This window comes from Rhinolophus sinicus, linkage group LG02 (assembly GCF_036562045.2).
Source record: "Rhinolophus sinicus isolate RSC01 linkage group LG02, ASM3656204v1, whole genome shotgun sequence".
In the NCBI taxonomy this organism is placed as follows: Eukaryota; Metazoa; Chordata; class Mammalia; order Chiroptera; family Rhinolophidae; genus Rhinolophus; species Rhinolophus sinicus.
The window spans coordinates 91026643-91054199 of record NC_133752.1 but is presented as its reverse complement, the minus strand read 5'-3'; the positions used below and the strand labels follow the sequence as shown (position 1 = coordinate 91054199).

Below are 27557 nucleotides of genomic sequence, written 5' to 3'. Positions count from 1 at the left end.
GAGGGCCGGGGGCGGGGCCGCGGGGCGGCGGCTGGGGGCGCCCGCTCCTCCCCCCGCGGGCTGCCGGGCTGGCGGCGCCGAGCCCCCTGCGCGCGGCACATGGGGCGCCTGACCGAGGCGGCGGCAGCGGGCGGCGGCGCTTCAGCTGCGAGCTCGGCGGGCCCCCCTCCCAATCCCCTTCCCCTCACGGCCACCTCCCCCGGCTGCGCGGCCACCATGGCGTCCAGCGAGGAGGACGGCAGCAACGGCGGCTCCTCGGAGGCCGGCGAGGAGAGGGAGGCCACTGGCAAGAGAAGGCGCCTCGGTTTGGTGGCCACCGCCTGGCTCACCTTCTACAACATCGCTATGACCGCGGGGTAGGTGCTCCCCGAAGGGCGCTGCGCTCCCTCAGGCCCTTGGCTCGCTGCTGTCCCCCGATATTCCGAGCCTGGGACACCCGCTGGGCGGCGGGGCGCGCCGGGCTCTGGGGGCGCGCGGGTGGAGCGCGCGGGGGTACGTACGGGGCCGCGCGGCGGAGTGGTCGCCGCGCGGGGGGCGCGGAGGGCGGCCGTGGGGGAGGGGCGCGGGCGCCGCCGCCGCCGGGTTGAATGGAGCGGGGCGGGGGGACGGGCCCTGCTCGCCGGGCATTGCCTAATACGGTGCACGGCGTGGCGCGGCGGCCGCGGGGCGCGGGCCGGAGGTTAAGTATAGACCCGGGCTGGAATGCGGGGCCGACCCACGGGGGAGGCGGCTTCGGCGGGACAGACCCAGGCGCCTCCGCTGCTGCTGCTGAAGAAACACCTACGTCCAGTCACCCCGGAGCCCGGAGCGGCCGGACGGGTGGCCCAAATCCGCTTCCCCGGCCCCCGGCCCCTAGTGTGCATTTCCTCGTGCAGCGGATCGCTGGGCAGTTTTCTTCATCGTTAATGTCACCACGAGTTCTTTTCTTTCCTTTTTTTTTTTAAGCAATAGTACTCCGTAGAGCTTCATGCTCGGGACAGTTTTTTTTTTTTTTTTTTAAATACCTTATTGAAGCGTGGTATTCGCGTCTAGCATCTTTATGTCCCCATGTTCCATTACTGATATTCTGTACTTTTATTTTTGGCTTTGAGTTTGACTTACACGTTAAGGTTACACAATGACTATCGCTCTTCAAAGAGCTGTCAAAGTGACTTATGTGTCGACTGCTTTTCAAAACCTGTTAAAGAACATGCTCTTCGTTTCTAAATTGCATTACCTTTAAAAATAAGTTATTTTCATTGTCGAATGAATCTTACTAACCTATACAAATGTCGGGGAAAGTGTAAGAAACTTTTATAGAAAGTTGATAGAAAAATGTGATTGACAAAACTTTAACAAATCATTTGGCACAGTACTGAGTACCTACTATGTGTATAATCCTGAATACCAAATACAGCTCATAAGAAATACAATAATTTATTGAGGTCTTATCATGTACCACTTTAGGTGTACCATCTCATTTTTAGTCCTCTCCAATCCTGTGAGGGGTACATGATATTATATTTGATAGATTAGGAAACTGACGAGCAAAGAGGTTAGATAACTTGCTCAAGATCAAACAACTAGCAAGTGTCAGATTTGGACTTCAGCCCAGACAGTGACTCCAGAGCTGTTTCTTTTTCACCTTTCCGCTTTGCTAAATCTTATAATCTTGAAAGAGAAAACGAATATATTCAAAGCAACTGGAGGACAATTGAGCACCTATTAGGCCCTGCTACCTTTAGATATAGTGGGGGCTGAAAGAATTCTCTCGCCTCTGTAATAGTCTCATCCAGTTAATAAACATTTTTGGAACACCTGCCATTTCTTAACTGGTCTGTGCCTTCCCTTTCCAGTCCACCCTCCTTTCTGAAGGCCAAGTTACCTTAAAAAAAAAAAAAAGAAAGTCAATGCATAACTCTAGTTTTTAGCTTTCAGTGACCCCCCGTTCCCCTCAATTGAAGGGCTGTAGGCTGTCTGTCATTCAAGGCTGTTTGCAGTGTGCTCTCTGACTCCCCTTTCCAGTTGTATTCCATTTGAAAACTCCTCTAACTCATGATGCCCTCAAAGCACCATGCATTTTTATTTTCATGACTCTCTCCATCTTTGCTCAGGCTGTTCACTCCTATAATATCTTCCATATTCTTCCCATGACTCCTAAGCAGGCCACCCTCTTTGAAGTTTTCTAGGTCTCTTACCCAACCTGAAGCAGAATTAAATGTTCTCTCCATTGTGTTCTCATACTTTATTCCTATCCTTCCTACCTACCCCCCAGCAATTTACTGCTTGTCTGAGTCCCTTGTCATTTTCATCTCTTTTTATAGGCAAGGGTAACTATAATCCACATAACTAACTCTTTGGAGGTTTTCTAGAGGTGTTGAGATTTGAAGAAGGAATAGGATTTGCACATGTAGAAAGTAGATATTTCAAGTGAGATAAATTCTGGAAATAGGCATGGGATGTAAGAAAGTTAGGTATATTCTCTCGATTTAATTGTAAGGTTGGGGAATAATGGCAAACAAGGTTGGAGAAGTTTTGGTGTCGGAAGTGGGACACAAATGTCTACATTTAATGGGGTGGATAGCAGAGGCTTAGCTGAGGGGTTTTTTGTTTGCTCATTGAACTTGCTTCTTTAGTTTTTCTCTTAGCAGAACTTGGAAGTGTTTATTGGTGTGGTTTTTTTTTTAAATAGTTTGGAAAACAATAAAATATTTAAGAAATAAATGTTTTACATAAATGTAAAAAAGAACTTGCCTAATTCTATAAGCTTAGCACAGCCTTTCATTTTTCCTTATTATCTTCCATATGAATATCTAACCTTCAGGGTTTTATTCAAATCTCCATTCTCAGGAAGGCCTTCTCTGGCTGTCTTCATTAAAATAACAACCCCATTTGAACACTCCGTTTCTCCCTTGCCTGCTTTCCTCTGTCCCACTTATTGGCATATAATTGTACAATGTATTGTACTAACTTGTTGCTTTTTGTCTGTCATCCCCCCAATAGAGTATAAGCTCTGTGAAGCATTCAATATGTATTTATTGTGAATGAATACATATACTAAAGCATTATAGTTCTATCATCTGCTCTATTATGTATTCTATTTTCACTTACTATTCTATCAAATATTTCTATATAGTTTTCATAATTATAATCTTTCATGTTTACATAAAAGTGGAGAGTTAATGTACAAGAACAGATTAAATTATGCCCCAATGACATTTTGCTTTTATTTCTGTTGAACTTGTTATTTAGGATGAATTCCCAGAAGTAGAATCACACATTTAAAAGATTCGTTTGGTATTTGTTCATAAATAGGTGCTTCATTTCATTTTTTTTGTCCTCTTTTTCTTTTCAACAAATACTTTTGAGACTGTATATGTTACATGCGTTGTCTTAGCTCAAGTAAGAGACGTGAGATTAATATTTTAGGCCCTGTCCTTGAAGAAGTGTAACTTGAGGCATTTATGTATTGCTCTAAGAGACAGATGAAATAAGTCTCTACAGAGATGTCAGGCTAGACAGGAAGGGAGAATCAGAGAAAGCTTTGTGGGGGAGACCACTGCATTTCAACTGAACTTTGTAGGATTTCATAGACATAGATGGGAAAACAGCATGAGTTGGGGTACAGAGGTGTGATATTACTAGACATGCTGTTGAGGCAACAACAAGTGGGCTTAGTGTAGGGTGGGAAATGAAGATGGAGGGGCAGCTTGGGCCACTGCAAAGGCTTTAAATGCCTTGCTAACGTGTTAGGATTTAATCTGTAAACAGTACAGGAAGGTGTTGATTAAAGGTTAAGTTTCACTCCTGTTGAGCTGGATAACCTCAGATACGTTACTTAACCTCTATGACCCTGCGTTTTGTCATCTGTAAAATTGGAACAGCACAACTCTGCTAGCTTATTACAAAGAATAAAGAGATCATGGATAGGAAGTGTTCCGCAGGATGCCTGACACACAGTGGATGTTTAAAAATGATAATTCGTACTCCTAGTGGTTAATTTAAAACCACACTTCTTACAGAAAAGTATCTCTTTCAGATATTTTCACAGTACGCATAGTGTGAATTATTAGAGCACCAAACCCAAGGTGCAAGCATGTTTTCCAAAATGTTAAGTTATAAACGTATGCTTTATTCCTGAGGAGGACCGACCCGTGTATTGGTCTCCCACAACTTGTTTATTCATTCATCTGTTGCTGGACATTGGGGTTCTTTCTAGTTTTTGTCTATGACCAATAAAGCTATGAACGTGCATGTACAGGTCTTCGTATGGACGCAGGTTTTCATTTTTCTGGGGTCAATACCTGCGAGTGGAATGGCTGGATCATATGGTAGTCACAGTCTTGACTTCTTAAGAAATTGTTAAACCATTTTCCCAAGTGGCTGTGCCATTTTCCATTTCCATGGGCAATCAATGAGAGCGCCAGTTGCTGTATGTTCTCACCAACGCTTGGGATGGTCAGTTGTAATTTTAGACATTCTAATAGGTATGTTGTGTTATCTCACTGTGATTTTTATTTCCATTTCCCTAGTGACTAATGACACTGAGCATCTTTTCATGTGGCTCCTTACCAATTATATATCTTTGGTATAGTATCTGTTCAAATTGTTTGCCCGTTTTGGTTTGGTTTTCTGTTATGAAGTTTTGAGAGATCTTTTCATGTAGTCTGGATACAAGTCCTTTACCAGATATATGACTTCTCAGTATTTTCTCCAAGTTGTGGTTTGGCTCTTCATTGTCTTCACAATGTCTCTCAAAGAACAGATGGTCTTAGTAAAGTCCTGTTTATCTGTTTGTTTGTTTTTTATGAACCTTTCAGCTTAACTCTATTGGCTTGAGTGTCTATGTGCAGTAAGTTGAAACATGCATTGGCTGCTAAACAAAAGTTTCAGTGTAGCCTAGGAGAGGAAATTTAGGGGTATTAGTGAACAATATCGGAAAGTACAGATGATAATGAATGTGAAAGACCATTACTCGTACAAGCCTCCAAATGGTTACTTTAAAGGAGGTACCAATCACTAACCTGTTCAAAATAAAAGAAATGAACTCACTGGGATTAGAAAGGACCATCAAACCATAAAGAAGAAATGATAAAATTAGAATATCATTTTTCAATAACTGCTGAAATAATGGATCTGGGCAATAATCATCAATGACTGCGCTCCCTAGAGAAGTACACAACACAGTCTATGAATTAGCCTGGAATTGAACTATCAATTTACAGGAATTACAGGGGACAGAAGAACATAATAAATGACATGTTTGTATCTGATTAGCAAAACCCAGACTGCGAGTAACTCTGCAGGACAAACCACTCAGTGTCTTCAGTATACAAATTGCAAGAGAACACAGGGAAGAAGAGATGAATGGATGGAGGGAGGGAGTGAGGGGAAAGCTGTAGATTAAAAATCATAAAAGACATAGCAACTAATTACAAGGTATAATTTTTATTTCCATCATGATTTGAAAAACATGAGACAGTTGAGGAAATTTGTATCCTGTTTTCTGATTTAAGAAGTTATTGTTAGTTTTTTAAAATGGGATAGTGGTATTATGGTTGTTTATTAAAAATAATCCTTTTAGAGATGCATAATAAGCATTTATGAATCATAAGCTGTATGAGTTGATTCAAAATAATGAAGGGTGGAGCCGGTGGGGAGAGAAGTGAATAGAGGTTTGGATGAAACAAGATTGTGCGTAAAATAATGATCGAAGGTGGGCAACGGGCACGTTATACCATTTTCTGTATCTTTGTATATGTTTAAAGTTGTTTGTAATAAAAAATTTTAATTAATAAAAAGAGGATATAGATGTAGATAACCAACTTCTTCAAGGAGCAGGAGGTGGTCTCCAAGAAATCTCAGGGGAGAGAAGCACGAGGAGACAGTCCCTCTTCCCATAACGTTTTTCAGGGTCATTGCAGATGAGAAGGCCCTGTGTTCCCTAAGTGTTTCCTTGTACTAATTGCGTTCCTTGAGACAAGAACTATCTCCTATTTATCTCTAATTCCCCAGCATCTAGCACACTATCTGGCTTAGCCATACAGGTTGAACCTGAAGGTGAATGAATAAACAATTGCAGTAAGCAAGCAAGTGAGCAAGAAACCTTCTAAATATGGAACACAAATTTATATTTTCCAAGGAGAGTATTTTATCAAGGACTGAATGTATCTATTTGGGCTCATAATGGTAATCAATAGCTCTGCATATTTTAAAAAAACAAAAACTAAAACACAAGAACTTTTCCAGAAAAGAATTCCTAGTTGTAGAAGTTCTAGTTGTTTTTGGAATTACTTTTGGTTTCGTTACAATTACTAAACCGATGGATGTAGGAAGTCTAAAGTTAGGTAAATGTAGGGCCCTTATGAGAGACTGATTGTCATGCCTTGTAATGGTGGGCTTAGGCAGTGAGTGCTGATTGGTTCAGATTACCGTGTTTCCCTGAAAATAAGACCGGGTCTTATATTAAGGTTTGCTCCAAAAGACACATTAGGGCTTATGTTCAGGGGACGTCATCCTGAAAAACATGCTAGGGCTTATTTTCCGGTTAGGTCTTATTTTCGGGGAAACATTTACTGAAAAACAGAGAGGTTAGCATAGATGGTTTAATGGTCTTTTCTAATCCCAGAGAGTTAATTTCTTTTATTTCCAACAGGTTAGTGATTGGTATTATCATAATAGTATACTAGTTGGCACAACACTGCCACCTATGGAGCAACGGGAAAATTTGTTATGAAGTTAACAATGTGTGGAGTTTTATATAATGCTGTTTTTATAAAATTGCTGTTAAAATAAATCCTTTGAGGAATTTTTTGGTAGGTTAATACTTCCCTCTCAAATTACTCTTCTGTAAAAACCTGATTTTGGATTTGCCTTAAAAAAAAAGACAAGTGTATGGAAAATGTGCATTAAAACATCTTATTAAACTGTTTGTTTTGTAGTATGGGGACCTGGGATTGAAGATAATGAAATTATAACATTTTAAACTTAGAAGGTTCCTACAACACCGTCCAAATTAGCGGTCTCAGGTTAGCCCAACACAGACCTCAGTGAGACTGTCATATGGGGTGACACCTTCAGTTGAATTCAGTAAAGCCGTGGTGTAGTGGAAAGGAAACAGCACCGGGGTTTGGAGACCTCAAGGGTTCTATTTACAACTCGACCGTTAACTGACTCTGAGACTTAGGATAAGTCACTTGAGGTCTCTGCATGTTGATTGTCTCTTATAAAATAGTGGTCTTCAAACTTTTTTGATATCACACTCCTACCAGTTAAAACATTTGAGCACAACTCTCCATATAACTTTTAAATTTTCCCTATACTTTAAATACATGAATCACTAGAATGTTCCAAGGCACAGTGTATACTTAGAGCCAGACCAGTACTCTGAGCTCAGTGGTGAGTTTAGGTCCCAGGTAAGTGGTTTTGTCACCGTTGCTGCCTATTTCCACAGCAGCAAAATGGGGTAATAGTAGTCGCTACTTCAGAGGGTTATTGTGAGGATGGAATATTAATATGTTAAGTGTGTATTTAAAATAGTGTGTGGAACGTTGAAAGCACTCTGAAAGTATTGTTGTTATTATCATTCATGTTCCTACATTTCAAAAGTCTTTGTGATAGTTTTAGACATTTACCTGACCTTGTCGTCTCATAAAAAAACTCATGGTTTTCACCTCATTGCATGCTGAGGAGCAGAAGTTTCCTTGTGCCATTTTCTTACTGTTCTGTATAGCTTGCGTTGTCATCTTCTTCAATCAGTAGTTTTCTTTCCATGAGTCTTTCAGCCATTTGTCCATTTTATGACTGTTCTTTAATTAAACAGTTAAACCTGTATAATAATTTTCTAATTCATAAATCCTTTTATCTAGACACTTTGGAGATCACTGATTTAAAAGCCTGGGGTAGCTATTCACTTCCATGGTATATTATTAAAGATTTTTTAAAAGTTACAGATGTTGCAACTTTTTTTAAAAAAAGTTATGCTTTTGTAATTGTGAGGGAAAACAGAAAAAAAATACCTTTCGTCAGTAACTCTAGGAGGTTGTATAGTAGGATGAGAAAGCTGTTCTCCCCAAGTGTAGTTTGTTTTAAGTTCTGTTGATTCACAGTATAGAATCTATATTTAATGTGCAAATATAAATTGTAAAGGGATAGGTATTTCTCTTTTTAAAAAATTTTGAAAACAGGCACATGCCTGACCTTCTATATGTATCCCCTCTGTGGCACAGCAGTTGTTTTTAATGAAAATTATAAAAATATTAATTGATTCTTATTAAAGATTTTTAATTATAATTACATGTAATTATATACTATGTATTTGAATAAAGTACATATTTATACACACACAGCTTTTTACCTTAAGAACCCTTTATATAATTGTTTGATGCTTTATAATATAACTTCATTTTTGGTAATAAGCCTGATATTTTCAGTTGTTCAGTTAATCTGCTGAAACTAAAAATACAAACTACATTTGTATGTAGTTGATTTCTAATACTTGTATGTTCCATTTATCCCCTTGTAGAGTCAATGTAAAAATAATGTTTGTCTTTCCTTCCTGTGGGGTTTTAATAAATAGAATAATGAACTGAGAACATAATAAAACATACATGTTATCACTGTATAATTATGGCATTTCTTTTTAGGAAGTCATTGGTAATTATTTTGATAGGACTTTATAAAATACTTTTATTTTTCTCTAGGTGGTTGGTTCTCGCTATTGCCATGGTACGTTTTTATATGGAGAAAGGAACACACAAAGGTTTATATAAAAGTATTCAGAAGACACTTAAATTTTTCCAGACATTTGCCATGCTTGAGGTAAGTTTTCAATGATGCCATTTTTCTATCATTGTAATATTTATTGGAACATTTATTTGTTGAGCCAAAATTAATCGTATTTTGCTGATTACATACCACCTGTGGATTTGTTTAAAACGGATGTCGACAGGGATTAATTTTATGTTGTACACTACAGCCTTGTGATTTTCTTTTTCTCGTTTGCTTACAGATAGTCCACTGTTTAATTGGTGAGTTTTGGATTTAATTCTTATTTTTGGTACTAATTGCCTTGAGGACAATGGCTGACTTGTTTTTCTCTTTAAGGAATTGTACCTACTTCTGTGCTTGTGGCTGGGGTCCAAGTGAGTTCAAGAATCTTTATGGTGTGGTTCATTACTCACAGTATAAAACCAGTAAGTGACATGAACATGTTCTCTACTTGAGCCTGCAGGGCAGCGTTTTTATAAAAGGAATCTGAAATATTAACATTGGTATATTTCAGGAAGCAGAATCGTTGGACAAAAATGGTTGGGTTTGGATTCACCTGGGATTGCCCACTGACTTGGTGAATTAGTAGAATCATTTTAAAACTAGCAAAACCAAATATTGGCATTTTGTATTCATAACAGATTCTCCTCTGATGTTCTGCAGTTTTTGAAATTAATATTCATATTCTGTCAAATAGTTAAAAAGAAAATTTTCTATTGAAGTTTACGTGTATCTCTTTGATTCTGTAATGGAAGTTGTCAGTGTAAACAGTTTCTTTCTCCTCGTTTAGTATTGAGTGTTATAGCCACAGACACACACACACACACACACACACACACACAGAGAGAGAGAGATAAATGTAGTTCTGGAGATCTGAACAAATGGCGAAGACTGAAAGTTAGAAGAGTTAAGGAACTTAGGAAAAATAAGCATATTATTTATTGAGGCAGACCTGACTAATTACTGGCTTAAACCCTTTTAGACAAACAAACACCATGCTTACTATATCAAGGCATGGGGCCTTTTAAACCCATGACAGAAACATTTCCCAGATGGGCCCTTCTGACCTTCTTGACAGCCTCTGGAGTCTCCTGTCTACTTGAGGACAGATCTCTGGCCTCCTTTCCATTCCTCAGATGCCTTTCTTGTCTCCTTTGCTTGGAATGATACCTAACCTCTCTTCCATTGCCTGTGAGACTCGCCGGCCTCCTGTGTGTGTGGGGGTACAGATCGCTGACCTACCTTGTATTGCTCTGTACTTCAGCCCTGTTGACTGGTATCTTTCACTCAACTTACTCAATCCACCCGGTCCCTAACCGGTCCCTAACTGGTGACGGCCATACAGATAGCAGTGAGCACATGTCACCCGGACAGGCAGACATTTTTATTCAGGCAGATAGTCAGAGAGCCTTGCAGTTTAAAAGCAGGACCCCAGTATTAACAGACTGAAAGGGAGACTGTTCCAGACCAGGAGTGAATATAACAGCTGGGCCAGAACCACAAAGAGCCTGAAGACTGTGGAAGCAGAAAGACAAGACAGGGTGGCCAACATTAACTGGAGAAAAGAAGTTAAAGAGAAGCTGAAGGGTGGCTAGTCCCCAAGAGAAAAAAGATCCATCTGCTCTTTTTCATCCTCCAGAGGATCTCTGCAGTAATATTACTATTTAATTTTCTTCAACAATGGCTTCCCACTGGCACCTTTCCACCACTCTCTAATTAATTCAACCAACATTTATTGGGTGCATTCTATACACCGGACACTGTGTATAATTTCTGGATTTACAAAAATGAGCCAGGCAGTCCCAGCTGTCGTGTGTACTGGCTGCTGAGAAGTGAGGGGCAGTCATACAGATGTTGAATCATTCAACACATACTAATTGTGCATCTATTCTGTGCCCGGCACTGTGCTGAGATCTGGCTATTCATAATACAAATATGGTTCCTGCCTTGTGGAGCCTATAATTGGGAGAAATGCTAAACAAGTAGTTGCACAAATAATTGTTTCATTATATTAGTGTTAGTGCCTTGAAACAAGAGATCTGTAGGCCCTGCAATATACATACCAGGGAACTTATCCCAACCTAGGGACTGAAGGAAGGCTCCCCGAGGAAGGGATGTGTACCTTGAGCACTGATAGATACACAAGAGTTAGGCGGACACATTTTTATACAAATAGGCAAGTGTCACAGATATGAACAAAGGACTGTGAGAACAAGGGAGGTGAGCAAATAACTGCTCAGGGTGAGAGGAGGGGTTTGGGAAAAGTTTCCCAGAGGGTGTGATATTTTAGCTGGATCTTAAAAGAAGAGTTGAGAAAGGGTTTTGTATAGGAAGGAATAAGGAGTAGCATTCTAGGTAGAGGGATGTGTTGCCTGTGTTAAGATGCAAACGTGCAGAAGATATTCTGAAAATAACACAAAGTTTAGTGTCACCAGAGAGAGAGGGGATGGTGGGGTGGTGGGGGTGGGTTGAGTGATTATCCATCAAGTTAGAGAGACTTCTGAGCTTGAATTGTAAAGAACCTTGAGTATCATCGTCATGCTCAGGTGGGAGGATTGTATTCTTTTCTCCTGTTAAGCGGTGGGGAACCAATGTCATTTTTCAAATCACAGGACTAGTTGCTTCCAATTTTTGTTTACATCTTTGTTTTGCATTTAAGAGAGAACTTCCATCCAATGAAGATAATAAAGAGTGGACGGACTTTTTTGGAGGCTGTGACAATAGTCTGGTTGAGAGACAATAAGGTCCTGGATTAAATTGGTGGTACCGTGTTTCCCCAAAAAATAAGACCTAGCCAGACAATCAGCTCTAATGCGTCTTTTGGAGCAAAAATAAATGTAAGATCCGGTCTTATTTTATTATAATATAAGACCGGGTCATAATATAATATAATATAATATAATATAATATAATATAATATAATATAATATAATATAATATAACATAATATATAATACTAGGTCTTATATTAATTTTTGCTCCAAAAGACCCATTAGAGCTATATCTTACTTTCGGGGAAACACGGTAGCAGGGCCCAAAACAAGTGGACAGATTCAGGAGTTAGTGCTACAGTAGAATGGGTCTGATTTAATGTCTAATAGAAAGTTGCAAGGTCAGGTTGTTCCCACACTGGTTTTGAGGGGGTGAGGTTGTCCTGGGATGGTTGAGTTACTGGGGTAAAGGGTGAGAGAGAGAGAAACCAGTAGAAATTTGGCCATTCATCTGCTTAGGACATATTGAAGTTGTGTGTTTGTAATGAATTATGTAGCGACTGTGTTAAATTTTCTCGATTGCATCTGTCTAATACTATCATTCCATTATAACAAAGGACACATCGTAAATAATTAAGATAAAATACCTTCCTGGAGGAAAAAGTTCAAGGTTAAACGACACTGTGGATTTCTCTGTCATTCTGCAGATCCAGAATGAGGAGAGTGTGGTGCTTTTTCTGGTTGCGTGGACTGTGACCGAGATCACTCGCTATTCCTTCTACACATTCAGTCTTCTCGACCACTTGCCATACTTCATTAAATGGGCCAGGTGGCGATGTCTTGCAGCTTAGTTTCTCACAGTCCTGTGCATGTGTATTTTTGTTGCTGAGCTAACACCAGAGAATTAAAATTTGTGCTGCCAGGGTGCTGTTGTTTTTTGGTATTGTCAGTGTTATAACTTGCATTGTAAAGGCTTAATTTAATAATCAGAGAGGACTCAGCAATACCATGTTTCCCCGAAAATAAGACCTAGCCGCACGATCAGCTCTAATGAGTCTTTTGGAGCAAAAATTAATATAAGACCTGGTCTTATTTTACTATCATATAAGACCTGGTCTTATATTATATTGTATTATATTAGACCCAGTATTATGTTATATTATATTGTGTTATACCCGGTCTTATAGTAAAATAAGACTGGGTCTTATATAATACAATAATAATATAATATAATATAATACCGGGTCTTATATAAGACTGGGTCTTATATTAATTTTTGCTCCAAAAGATGCATTAGAGCTGATTGTCCAGCTAGGTCTTATTTTCGGGGAAACGGTATATATTGTGAGTGAAATTAATACAAGACAAATTATATTATTATCCTCAAATACTTAAATAACTTTTGAATTGGCCATTCATTTTTTTTTAAAGCAAAATATTTATTTTTCGAATTATATTAAACTCTGTGCCCAAAATATGGCATTTTGTCTGGTTTAAATTATTTCAATATTCCATCTAGTATAGCCACAATTTTTGATACACCTATATACATATATATCCAATGTCAACTTTTTTGTGTTTTTTTTTCTTTCTTTTTAAAGATTTTATTGGGGAAGGGGAACAGGACTTTATTGGGGAACAGTGTATACACACTTCCAGGACTTTTTTCCAAGTCAAGTTGTCCTTTCAATCTTAGTTGTGGGGGGTTCTGTTCAGCTTCAAGTTGTTGTTCTTTCAGTCTTAGTTGTGGAGGGTGCAGCTCAGCTCCAGGTCCAGTTGCCGTTGCAGGGGGCGCAGCCCACCATCCCTTGCGGGAGTCGAACCGGCAACCTTGTGGTTGAGAGGATGCACTCCAACCGAGCCATCCAGGAGCTCAGCGGCAGCTCAGCTCAAGGTGCCATGTTCAATTTTAGTTGCAGGGGGCACAGCCCACCATCCCTTGCGGGAGTCGAGGAATCGAACTGGCAACCTTGTGATTGAGAGCCTGCGCGCCAACCAACAAACTGAGCCATCCTGGAGGCAGCTCAGCTCAAGGTGCCATGTTCAATCTTAGTTGCGGGGGGCAGAGCCCACCATCCCTTGCGGGACTCAAGGAATTGAACTGGCACAACCTTCTGGTTGAGAGCCCACTGGCCCATGTGGGAATCGAACCAGCAGCCTTTGGAGTTAGGAGCATGGAGCTCTAACCACCTGAGCCACCGGGCCGGCCCAACATTTTTGTGTTTTAAGTCGAAGAGACAGACATTTTTAAAAGTCACACTTATTTGAAATAGTAATTTTCAGAATGGGGAAAAATTTTATATTTCAAAGATTCTCAGTATGAGGTCTGATAATAAAGTTCGCAAACTCATCCTAGGAAAAGTGCTACATACCTCATTGCCGAATATCACTATGGTCACCTTCGAAGTCCTCCCCTTGGGAAGCTATGCACCAACACCTGTGCCTAGTCCACCCTTCAAAGCAATTTTAGAACTCTTTTTCTGGAATGGCCATCAGAACTGTTGTCGTATTACCCTTGATGTCCTGAATGTCATAAAAATGTCTTCCTTTCAATATTTCCTTTATCTCTGGGTAACGAAAGAAGTCGTTGGGGGCCAGATCAGGTGAGTGGGGAGGGTGTTCCAATACACTTATTTGTTTACTGGCTAAAAACTCCCTCACAGACAGTGACGTGAGCTGGTGCATTGTCGTGATGCAAGAGCCATGAATTGTTGGCGAAAAGTTCAGGTCGTCTAACTTTTTCACGCAGCCTTTTCAGTACTTCCAAATAGTAAACCTGGTTAATTGTCCAGTGGGTACAAATTCACAATGAATAATCCCTCTGATATTAAAAAAGGTTAGCAACATCAGTGCAACAAATTCACGAACTTAATTGTCAGACTTCACGTATCTACCCTAAAACAATTTGTAAAGCAAAAGATGTTTTATTCTTTTTGAAGTTTGAATTCTTTGAGCAGATGTTACATATTTTTTTCAGACTTTTTTTATATTTTCTAGCTCCTTTTTTTTGTGGCTTGCCATTTTGTATCTTAATAAAATGCTTTAAAATTATAATTTCAGCTTAAGCATACTCTTGTCTTAAGAAGGTTGCCCTACCATTTATACGTATTGGATTCATTTTATTCCTATTGTACTTGAAAACTTACTCACTTTTAGCAATTGGGGCTTTCACAAGATTGGCGGTTTGGAAGGTTAGCTGGACTCTTAAGTCTAGTGCCATTTTGCATGACCTCAGTGAGTTTTCCAGACCCCCAATGCTTTTAAAGTACTAATTCATGATATGCCTCTTTTCATTTGCTGTATTCATATAATTTGTTTGCGGAAGATAATGGTCTTTAATGCTTTGTCTGTCTGCCTTTTGGAATGTATTTGCATATCTTGAATTTCTGGAAAAGTTCACCACTCTGCCACTGCATGTTTAAATTTGCTGTTTTGAAATCCTTTGTCAATTGCCTTAATGTTAAACAAGGTAGTATAAAATCTTTCAACTTTGAGATGAATATGTTAGCATAATATATCATATCAGTTCATCATTACCATGAATAATTATATTTTTGTGTCAAAAATCTTAAAGAGCCCAACCATCTCTGTATATTTGCCAACCACATTAAGAAATGGCCTAAAATCATATTTGTGCTTAGTTCAGATTTTGAAGCTATTGTTCTCAAATAAAACTTCACTTTAGAAATGACTTTTTATTCATAAATAGCTTGCCTACTGTGACGATAGAATATAATTTGATTCTATTTATGTGTTAGAAGTGTTCCTAGAATAGTCCACTGAGTAAATAATTGTATATTGTTATGTTTTCATATTGATTTCCTTTTTAATTTAAAAAATGTGTTCCCTTCAAAAAAGTTTAGGTGACAATTAGGAATCTTTAATGAAGCATTATATCTTTTTCTGAATAGATACTGAAGTCTTTTAAAAATGCAAATGAAGTCAAATCAATTATATAATTTCTTCCCATTTATTAAAAATAATCACTGCCTTTAAAGCTTTAAACTAGTTTATTCTAGGAATGATTTTTTTTTTCTATTAAAGAACAATATTATCTCCCCCCATAGCTGAGATTCACAAAGTTAAAAAAAACAAACCTTAAATAAGTTTGAATGTTTTATGTGAAAAGGGAATATAATAGGTTCAGTTATTTGATTTTAAATTGACATAGGAAAAGATTGATTTAAATGATATACAGATCATTACACAAGACTGGTAAGAAAGCAGGTGATATACTGAAGAAAAGGAGGGGATAAACAGGACAGTGAAATGAATCCTTTTTCTTTCTTTGTCAGTTAATCTAATTTGGCAAATCTGTCCCCCTCCACCATCTCTTATCATTGTATATTCTTGGCATATAGGAGTACAGTGATTTTTAAGTTGTCTCCAAGCTTTTTCTGCCATATTGACAAATTTGACTTTATAAATATTTCTTAATGGCAACAAAATGGTTAAGCAAAATATGGATCTTTTCCACCAAAATTTTTACCTTAATTTTCTGTCACATAGTGACTGACTTAGAGGAAATTTTTTTTTTTTTTTTTTTTTTTAATGGACAAGGGTCATTTCCTTGGGTCCTCAGGGCTCCTGCTGCTGGAGACCAGTAGACACTGGCAGACGGTGGCATGCATGATGCCTAGCCTGCTCCGTGTCAGAGAACTTGCCACAATCCAAATGGTGGACAAATTGCGATTTTGGATTTTGAATAGAACTGTCTCAGTGATATTTTAAGCAAGCTAAATGATTTTTTAAATGTGATAATTCAGGAAACTTGTCTTGTTTTGATATGAAAGCAGTTTCAGACAATCTCTTCATTAGGAGTTATGATGCTTTAGGTAGTGTTGTTTTCTGAAATAGTAATTCTCTTTTAGTTAGTAGCCACATAGGGTTTTCTAAATGCCTCCAAAGAACTATTTTGGTAATTTCAAGATTTAGATATAAAATTAGAATCATAACGGGTCTTTGAAAGCATAGCATTTGAACAGTAAATGACTATCTGCAGGGGAAAATAATCAGTTATGATTCAGGTGTTAAAGAAGTTACCTTTACCATACCTTACAGTACTTACATATGCTTTACAATACAATACTTACATACTTTGAAATAATAAACTGCATATATGTTTTAAAAATTGTACAATTATTACAATACTGTAAAGTAAGTTGAGTTCTTATTTTATTATGATCTTGGCAGTTAGGTGGAAACTGCTGTGGGAAAAAAGGATGATAAATTAATAAATAAATGATTAAACTAGAAAAAATTAACCTTTTATGTGAGGTTATTGTAATTATGTATAGGAAAGAGGATTTTTAAGTCGAAATATAGTAGTAGCAAAAGAACCATGATATAAAATCAGATACTTGTTCTAGAAAAATAATTCTGTGTTTTCCTTTCTCCAGATACAATTTTTTTATCATCTTATATCCTGTCGGAGTTGCTGGTGAACTTCTCACGATATATGCTGCCTTACCATATGTGAAGAAAACGGGAATGTTTTCAATAAGACTTCCTAATAAATACAATTTCTCTTTTGACTACTATTATTTTCTTCTTATAACCATGGCCTCATATATACCATGTAAGTATGTATTATTTATTAATACTTTGATTTAGCGTACGCTGGGACAGTTTTTGGAAAGATGTCATAATCGCTAGCTCATAAGCAAGGAGAAATAATGGCGTACAAGTACATTGAAACCTCTGTTCAGTTCCACATGTATTCATAATTTAAAATAATTGAAGAGCGAACGAGTCAAAAATGTTTTTCTAGCTTTGAGAAAAAAGGTAAGTAAATTAATGCACAAATGATTGCCTTCCAAAATTACTTTAAGCTTAGTATGATTTATTTTTAAAGAAAAGATAAAGCATACATCAGTGAACTATTTGCAAGCAGTTAGAATTATGTATCTGAATAGAAACATTTTATCCAAGAAAATTTCAGGTGATTTCTATCTATTCATTAAGTGTATACTTGGAAAAATCATCTAGGAGTACGTTTTAGTCTTATGTGTGTTGTTCTGTGCACTAGAAAATAATGAAGCTGCTTTTCTTAAACTATTTTGAACAATTCAGCCTCTTCACTAATTTCTCATCACTTTCCAATAGTTGCAATGAATTAGTGAGGCTTTACTTGCTCCATTTAAATAATAGTGCTGTATTTTTAGGTCAAATGTTTTATAGTCACTAGCAGGAAATAGGAAGGTAAAGCAAGGCTGTTACCCTTCTCAATAGGATTAGGGACTGATGTCAGTGGAGGGAAACGGGAAATGAAAAAAGTTTATAGACTCTAAAATCTACATTGACACAATATGACATATTTCATTTAAAGGGGAAGAGCATAAAACGGGGCCAGTCCCTTGAGGCCTCTAACTGCTAAGCTTTTCCAAAGTCAAAATTGACTTGATGGTCAGGTAGTGTTTTTATTCCTCTCTTCTTGTACCATTTCAGCTGGACTCTCGTATTATCCACCAGAGCCAGTTCAGGAGGGCTAAGGAGTGGTATACCTATAATTCTCATTTATACCCCTGCTTTTCCCAACACTTAGCGAACACACCTGAGCAGAGCCAGACCTGGCTTTACCGTCTGCCATATCATACTTGCAGTTTCAGATAGTGGGTTTCCCTCTTCTTCATGACCACTGACACATCTCCACAGAAACCCAGGGCCCAACAAATCGCGGTATGAAACCAGCAAACCAGTAACTTTTGGGTGCGTGTTTTTAGGTGTCCTGGGAGATGTAGGCTCTGCCCTCGGCCCGGAGCAGCTTCTCAGTTTCCGATGCTGATGCTTACCTGAGAGGCCCACTTGCTGGGAGATCAGTCAGCCAGAGGGCTGTTTGCCACTTGATTATTAATATTAGTAGCAATAACCGCTAATTTTGCTTTCCTTCTTAAATACTTTGCTAATTAAAAGTACTTTTTTGAGTACTTATTTTGGTATTTAAAAGAAGTAGTATTTTCATTTATCCATGAGGATACCACCGATTAGAGAAGTTAAGTGAATGGCTTAAAAATCACCCAGCTAGTAAATAAGGTCAGGATTTGAACTCAAGCTCATACTTCTACTAAACTACTCAGAATGTTATAGAAGCATTTGAAATCATTGGTCAATTAGCTTTAAGTATGTATGACCTGAATATGTTTAGCCCCTTAGATATAATATGATAGTTACATTTATCAAGATGAGAAATAATTAAAAACAAACAAAAAAATCTGTTGTGCATTTTTGCTCCATTTGAGCTAAGTTCTAAAAACAGTTATCCTAAGTTGCCTAAGCAAGATATTCAAAGCTTGTTTTGTCATTAGCTTCATTGGTTTGGTTATTCTGTTCATCATTTTTGGCCATGTTTTTACATTTGTATTGTTTATAGCTGGTGTTAATTTGTTTATCACCTTTTTTTTTCATCTACCAACTTTTGCACTGTAATTTAAAGCACTGGTTCAAAGTGGCTCAAAATAATTTTCCGAATTTGACAGGGCAGATGACCATTTCTCTGACTGACCTCATGCATGTACATTTATGTGTATGTGTATAACAGACTTCCTTTCTATTCAGGCAAGAGGCGCTTTTGCTCTGGGCTCTGTCTGGCCCTCCACCAGTCACCCCTCCACACAGGACTCCCCCTCTTTTAGATCACACTCTGGAAACCTAGGACCATGGAATTTGCCACCCAAATGGCACTGAGTGTACATCTAGAGTCTTTATAGGACTCTTCCCCAATCTGTTCTCCTGAGGGGTGACCATGTCACCCGTGTACAGCCCTGAAATGAAAGGGTATCTAGGGGCATCTGTTTGTGTGGGTTATAGATGCGGGTATAGGTTGTGTGGGCTTGGATATCCACACATATATTCATGAGACCCCCTCATGGTACAGGACAGCCAGTAAAATGGAGAGAAGCGGACCAGGTAGGCAGCTTTCCGTGTGCCGGAATGTCTGGCACAGTATCCCAAAGTATTATGGGGTACTAAATTCAAATATGACCTCCCAGGTCATTGTGAAACTATAATAATCAGTGTATTAAAGTTTGCTCAAAACCCCCCACAGCTTATGGCCTTAAAATGTTTTGGCAAGTGGTATGTGGGCCTCCATTGGAACTGTTACACTGAGCTCTGTAATATTGGGGGAAGCAGTGGTATCTGAGGTACTGGCTCTCAAAGTTTGCCATGTTTAAGAGGTTTCAAGTGTATGTAATTTCCAACAATAGCATATCTTTCTGTGTTTTCTTTTTTCAATTCAGTGTTTCCACAACTCTATTTTCACATGTTACGTCAAAGAAGAAAGGTGCTTCATGGAGAGGTGATTGTAGAAAAGGATGATTAAATGATCCCTACAAACAAGGTGCTTTTTCCAGAATAACCAGGATTACTTGAGTCCAAGTTTTAATAACAAGAATAAACAACTTCATGAAATATTACAGATTGTATTATTTCTTCAAAAATAACTTGAGACACGTGGTATTTGCTAATATTTGTCTTCACATTCTGCCAGGTCTATTTTCTCCAAGAACTATGCAACTATTTATCAACTCCTGTGTAGGTGTTAATCATTAAGAGACTAATCAGTATGTTACCTGCAAAAAAGCCTTTCGTTAGTTTTTTTTCTTTTTTAGTTTTACTAATTTTTTTTGCAGCATATGCTCAAAGCTTTTTAAGTCAATATTTAGAAATTAGTTAAATGATTTAACATTATGATATCTGCCAGTAATATTTATAAATGAAAGTAAATACAGAATTATAACTCGTTAATAACACATTGCTATTTCTTGAACCCAAGATTGATTTCTTTCAAGTTATAAAGCAACATTTTTGATTCATAAAAATTTTTGGAAGCATGGATATAATTTACTACGGTATGGCTTTTGGTACAGATAAAGTAGCCGTATTAAAAAATATTCAAGGAGATGTCACAATTGAAAAATATTCTTTGAATATATATCTAGGCTATTGAAATTAATTGTATACCGCTAAGAAAATTCATACGTATTAACCACTCAAGGACAACCTTTTCAACTGTAAGGATTTTAAGGGATTAGAAAGAGCGTAAGTATATGCTTTTGCCTCCCTTAGAAAAAATAGTACCATTGGGTCTGGTCCTAATGTTATAGTCAGAATTCTGGCAAAGAAAGGCTGCTTTCTACCGTGGAATCATCTCACAAAAAGCATGTTATGATAACCCTTTGTGGCACTTAGGCAACGAGAAGTTTTGAGGGTATGATCTGAAACAGACTCATTTGAGTCTAAATTCCATTGAATAGCAAAAGTCTTATAATAAAGTTCCTGTCTACGTGTTTGATAGAAAGACACATTGAAAGATGAACTTGAATGCTGCTCAAATTCTTAAGTAGGTTCTTTAAATTGTTCCTCTTATGTTAAAGTACATTGCTTTACTGACCCAGTTTAGAGAGAGGACTAAATGCGTAACTTCAAAAGAAAAGGAACTTTTGCCTACTATAGATATGCAGATGTAATTTAGGCTCTAAATGTTCTGTATTATTTGTATGTACATTGACACATAAAATTACCTTCAGAATTTTTCAAATTATTTCATGGGGAGATTTGTAGTTCAGAGCATCAGTTTGCAAACTTTTATTTTAGATAACTTGACTTTTAAAAGGTGCTATCTCTTTTATTACATTACATTTTTAATATTTCCTCTGCAGCTGAATGTTTTAATGAGCAGTATGTATTTGGTTACTAATTCTTAAAATGCTGATGTTCATTCTTTGCTTACGTGGCTTGCTTGATCTGTTTTCATCTTGAATTTTTACATGGAAGACATTTGCAGGGAATTTTTATCTTTGGTAACATGTTATAAAAAGTTCACATATTTATCTTGTTAGATGCCTGTGTTTTGGAAAACATTTCAAATCCTTTTCCTAAAATTTGAATTAATTCAACTTGTATTTTCTTCAAGCAGCTGTAGTGCTCTTCCTCCCCCGCCCCCCCAAGTTGTGGAACATCTTGAAGTAGGGATTGTGATTGCCTTTAATAAAAATGAAAATGCATCAAACTATTCAGTGACCTATATTAATATACTCACGATGTTAGGTTTAGTTTATCTTCAGTATCTCCCATTGCAGCTAATTCTGAACCGTTCTTTGTGTGAAAATAAAGTGCTTAAACGGTACTTTTGTTTTAAAAAGATAAAATATTTGAAGGTGCACTTGTTTCCTGTGACTGTATCTTTGGATTTTTCCTTAAGTCACCATACTTTCACTAGATGAGTCAGGGTTTGAATCAAACAGAGCTTGAATTCAATGCTGTAGGCTTTAGCTTTTGCAAAACATACAGCAAGAAATTTTTATACTAGCAACTTTCAGTGGATTTGGTGACATTCCTTCAAATTCTGGTTTTAAGTTTTTTATAGCTTTGTTGTTTGATATACTATGCAATATATACAATATGCATCTTTTACTTTTCATGGCCTTAATTTGATACTAATATAGCAACATCCCTGATAGGTATAGCTTAAAAATTTAGCATGCCAAAATAAGTATAAAAGAGACATTTTCACCAAAAGCTTTTCTTGCTTGACATCTGTAGATTCTCAGAAGCATTTTTTTTTCATCTTTAGATATTTAAGCATCTGACTATTATGCCACTGTCCAGTGGTTCCTGAAGATATATTGCAAGTGATACAGAATTATATAATCCCTTTTTCCTGCCACAAATATTTATTTTGTGCCTACTGTATGCCAAGTACTGTTTTAAAGAATTACTGTCTTCCTCCTGTCAGACCTCTCTCCACCTTAAACCTTTGACACAGTTACTAGGTTAAATTGGTTAGGAAATCACATTGCAAAATAGTTATCTGTGCTTTAACAAAGTATATTGCATTGGTAATCTGATGTGGCACGGTTCTTTGTTACTTATATACTCGTATGGGTAAGTGAAGTGTATCAGAGCACCACTAAATAGATAACATTCTGGTTTAAAATGTTCAAACTAAAAACAATTATTGATATGAAACTGATAAAATAAATCATTAAGGTAATGTTTAAGGAAAAATAAACTCTAAAAAGCAAAATTTAAAAATGGAGGTGTAAAATAGGAGTATTTTCCTTTAACATGCATATAGATCTGGAGTATACATATAATTGATAGAATAAAAATAAGAGCAACATAGTTTTTGTAATTTCTAGTATGAAAGCATTAAGTAGAATTGAAAATTCAATTTCATATTTCTAGGCTACATTTACAAAACTTCTTAAATAGACATAACAAGGTCTTCTAGATACGAAGCTTAAAAATGTATTCTACATTTTTTATGTATTTTTTAGTGTCCCTGTTATAGCTTTTAAAAATATTTTTGTCACTTTTGATTTCAAATAATTTTAAACTTACAGAAAATTAGCAAAAATCTAAAAAGCCTTCACATGAATTCCACATTAACATTTTGTTCCATTTGCTGTCGTTTTCTCTCCATATATAGTTATAGTATTTTGTGAACCATTTGAGAGAAGTTGAAAACATTAACCCCTAATTACTTCAGTGTTTATTTCCTAAGAACAAGCCATTCTCCGACACAGCCATACTACAATGATCAAAATCAGGAAGTTAATGTTGATAGAATACCTTGAAATCACAGACTTTATTCAAATCTCATCAGCATGATGTTATGAATGTGCATGTTCTGCGTCCAGATCCAATCCAGGTTCAGACATTACATTTAGTTGTCATCTCTTTCAGTTTGGAGTAGTTCCTTGGGTTTTCTTCATGTTTCATGACTGACATTTTCAAAAGTATGTTGTCAAAAGTCCCTCAATTTGGGTTTGTTTGATGTTTCCTCATTAGATTTAATTTATTCACTCTTGGATAGGAATATTGATTTATTCCATTTACTGGTGATACTAACTTTGTTGTTTTAGGATTTTTGTTTTTTAATATTTTGCTTACAGAGTAACACATAGTTATTTGGCTAATAGGAGGTGTTTGGTCTAATTCATTGGAGTTTCCCTTTGATATAAGGAATAGGTGTTTTTTGTTGTTTTTTGTTTTTACCTGATTAATATTCCTATGCTCTGATACATGAAGACTGATGTCTTTTTAAGTGCTTAAAATTTAAATTATTTTACACATGCAATTTCTAGGCATATTATTAACTAACTCACCTTTACATTCGCTTTTATGCCAGTATCCTGTAAAACTGTGTAAGTAATTAATATACTTTGGTTTTGGTTTAAAAATTTTAACTACAGCATTCTGTTCTACATTATTATATACTCTTACCGTGGTATTCCACCTTACTAAAATGATATATAATACAAGCTTGAGATTGCTGTAAACACACATTTTTTTCTTGATTTTATGATAGTGCCTTACCCCTATATTTTTAAAAGCAATTTGCACCATTTGAAAATTAAAAATTATTCTTAAATCCACTTAACACTTTGTGGTTTTACTGTGAGGATAATGACTGGAGCAAAATGGTTTTCAGACCACAGCTTCGTAAGCATCACCTTAGGACCCCAGAGTCCCTCCCTTATAGATTTTGCATCAATGGCTGTGGGACTCTGCATTTTTAGCAAGGTGCTAAGCGGTTCTGAGGCAGATTCTTTAGTTGTCCCACCATCCTCTGAGAAAAACTGCAGTAGAGAAATACCGGAGGCAGAGGGAGATGACTTCTTACAAATGCCATATTCAATGTACTTACAGAATGGGAAAAAATCAACATTCCTACATCATTCTTTATTATTTCCAATGAAAAGGAACACCATAGTTTTAAGTTTATAAAAATGAAAAACTTTGTATTTACATAGTAGGAAGTAGGAAGTCATTTTGTATGTGTTTTTAAAGCAGGTATTATTTTATAGCCATACAATTGATCTGTCCATTTACCTAAGTAACATAGAGCATTAAACAGATAACGGTAGTAAAATACAGGCTAATAGGTTTTTCTTGTACTGAATTTAATCACATGAAATAAATGGACATCATTACAGTTAGAAACTATGTTCAAAAATCTTTCGTAGTATTATAATTGAACAGAACCTCTAGTCTTTATTTTTTTGTAAATAAAACACACATATCTTAGGAATATATTCAAGATTGTGGAAAACATATATGCTCATGTTTTTGAGAAATCTGCATGACAGAACATAATTATAATTTGCCTGAATGATTTCTAATTGAACTGTAAGTTGACTAAAATAGATTTGTGGCTAAATTAATATGTTCAGAAGCTATTTTATTGAGTTGAACTTTAACTGAACTTTATTAAAACCTTTACAACAGAAATTAATTTTAAGAACTGAGGAATTGAAAGATTAATTTACATTAAGTATACTCAAGAATTAAAAAATGACTTTTAAAGTTTTCAGCTGGGAGGGTGTAGATTTTTGAGCATCAAATATTAATTTTTTTTCAAAGCTACAACTTTGTCACTTGTATGTATGAGCATTTGCTCCAAAATCTGGTGTTATGTTTTTGTTCCAATTCCAAAATCAACATATATGAGATAATTTATATAGAAACTGAATTTGTAGCATTCAAAGTATTTTATGTATTTTTATGAAAATTAAGGTATGAGCATTAATAGCAGAAAGGCTTTTAAAAATTATATTATGAAAATGTTGGTTATTTTGTAGGTTATATATGTTCATAGTTAGGAAGCATTTTTGGCCCTGGAAAATTCCTAATTAATTATTATGCTTGTGGGGTTAACTGCTTTATGTAAACATACTCAGATTATTTTTGAAAAAGTACTTTAAAAATATTTTCTGTGAATTAACCTTAGATACATATATATTTTGTAAACACTCATTGAGTTTTCTTACTTAAAAATATGGTTTTTGTTGATTGGGTAAACATTAAGAGAAAAAAAGAAATCATTACCACATTTATTCAAAAATTTTCTGGAATTAAGGCTGAGCTATTTTAGTACCAACTCTACTTTGTAGGGAATGAAATATATTAAAGCTATAAATATTTGTTTAGCAGTAAAGAGTGTATGGATTTATTTATTGACAAATACAAAACTAAAATTATAAACAGTGCCTTAGCATCTTATTCTTGTTCTTGTTCTTATTCTTATTCGACTCTGATGACAGATATTTTAAAATTCTGTCTTGTCCGCTGCATTCAGTGGTGGAATGGTGACACGTGTAATGGTTATGAACTGGAGTCTGGGAGTTAGACCGGTGCTAGATTTTGGAAGAAATACTTAACTTTCTTAAACTTCAGAGTCCTCATCTGTACGATGTGGTAAGAAGTTGTCTGAGTTGCAAGTAGGTAACATCTATAACTATGTAGCACAGAGCTTGGCAAATATAAGTACTCAATAAATGGTATTAATTTTTGCTTTTAATGGTTTTATGACAACTCTATTGTACCAGGTGAAATTTGTCAAGTCATACCCAACCCACTTATTTCTTGGGTAGAATTTTTAGAGAATTGTTTTGGAATAATTTTCTTTTCCTATATATATTTTTACTTTTATCATTTTGTAATATTGCTTATATTGAACTATTTTTCTTATCTTGAATTCGAAGTAGAAGGCTATGGTTTCGTTTAGTAGTAGAACAGTGCAAAGGAGCTACCTATACATTAGTCTCCTTTGGGACATATGTTGCATCGTGATGATCGTGTCTTTTGATGAGGAGTGTTTCAAATATAGCAGAAGCTGTGGTGAGATACTCTCCAGCCAGCCTGGCTCTCTAGCCCCCTGGCAATGCGTGCAGTAAAGGAAGAGGGGAGCTTAGATCCACTGCAGGAGTGTTGGGGATGGAAGGGTATGATCTTTTTAGATAAGTCCCCGTGTCAGCATAGTATTAATAATTTCTATGGGTGGTATTAATCAAATAATTTAAATGTTTTATAGGTTTCTCAAATGAAGAATTCCTTAATCAGAATGCGATGAAATAATTTTGTTTGGAACTGCCTCATTAATCTGCCATTGTTAGCAATAAGATGATTTTTCACAAAACTTAAGCTCATCTTATATCCTTATTTTAAAAAATTAGATATATATCTCTGTCATCCTAAATGGTGTGCAAAATATAGGTTATATTTTGTGATCTTCTGTTGTTTCTCTCCGAAAAACTAGATGAACAAATTGTCTAGAATGGACTGAGGTCAGATGGTCCAGCTGAGGCAAGTTCAGTGGTTTTAGAAGGATCATTGCAACATTTTTTGGCTGTTTAGAAAGGTCAAAATCAAACAATGTAGAATGTCTCAGAGAAAAAAAATGTAAGTTTTTCTTCACTTGTTCCCTTTGTTCCATTACTTCAAGCATTAATAACAGCGTGGTATCTTCAGACCTTTATAAAACATCTTTCTCTTTCCCTTCACACACACACACACACACACACACACACACACACTCACACACACACACACACACACAGTTAAATAAATGGAAGTAATCTATACATATGTATATGATTTGCCTTACACAATGTCTTGAAGATTCATGTATGTACGTATTTGTGCATGTTATGTATTTCTCTGTGGATGGATGTTTTGGTTTACAATTTATAGGTGCATGAAAATAACCATGTCATAATGAAGTGATAATAATAATAGTAACATCAGTAGGTAATATTTATTGAAAGTTATTATATATCAGGCCATGTGCTAATTCTCATTTAAAATTAACATCCAAATGAAGTATACATTGTTATAATAAATATTTTACCAGTGAAGGACCAGTTTCAGAGAGGTTGGTAACAGGTACGAGTACATTATCCCTTTGTACAGTACAGATGTATACCTGTAAGAGAGATTTTTAGGTGTAAAATTATCAGGTGAAAGGGGACACCCATTTTAAATTTTGGTAGATACTGCTAAATTGTGTTCCAAAAAACTATGTGAATTCAATCCTGATAGCAAGGTGTGGAAACATCTGTTTTCTTATATTCTTACACTAAATGTTGTAAATCTTTTAATGTTTTCCAATTTGTATTTGTCTGATTATTAAAATTGAACATATTGTCTTATGTTTGTTGGTTATTTGTATTTTTTCTGTGAGTTGCTCTTTCACATTGTTTACCCACTATTCTGTGGGATTGTTAGTCTCTTTTTATTGATTTGTAGCTGCATATGTAAGTTGCACTCACATATATGCGTGCTTTGTCATACCTGTTTCTTTCCATTAAGTGC

The 27557-nt window shown here is 36.5% G+C and overlaps 1 protein-coding gene across 1 annotated transcript; it reads left to right on the top strand.

Annotated features, from left to right (window-relative positions):
* HACD1 (3-hydroxyacyl-CoA dehydratase 1) lies at positions 1 to 27394 on the top strand. Its single transcript, XM_074324825.1, has 7 exons — positions 1 to 356; positions 8682 to 8799; positions 8990 to 9008; positions 9085 to 9173; positions 12167 to 12288; positions 16859 to 17037; positions 19697 to 27394. The coding sequence occupies exons 1-7, from the start codon at positions 100 to 102 to the stop codon at positions 19777 to 19779; spliced, it is 867 nt and encodes a 288-aa protein (XP_074180926.1). The 5' UTR covers positions 1 to 99; the 3' UTR covers positions 19780 to 27394.
* Positions 27395 to 27557: the final 163 nt, after the last annotated feature.

Excerpts from the sequence above, each read along its gene's own strand:
- HACD1 (XM_074324825.1), top strand. The coding sequence starts at position 100 with ATGGGGCGCCTGACCGAGGCGGCGGCAGCGGGCGGCGGCGCTTCAGCT. Across the intron at positions 12,289-16,858 it reads TACTTCATTAAATGGGCCAG|ATACAATTTTTTTATCATCT; the intron begins GTGGCGATGTCT and ends TCCTTTCTCCAG. Across the intron at positions 17,038-19,696 it reads CATGGCCTCATATATACCAT|TGTTTCCACAACTCTATTTT; the intron begins GTAAGTATGTAT and ends TTTTCAATTCAG.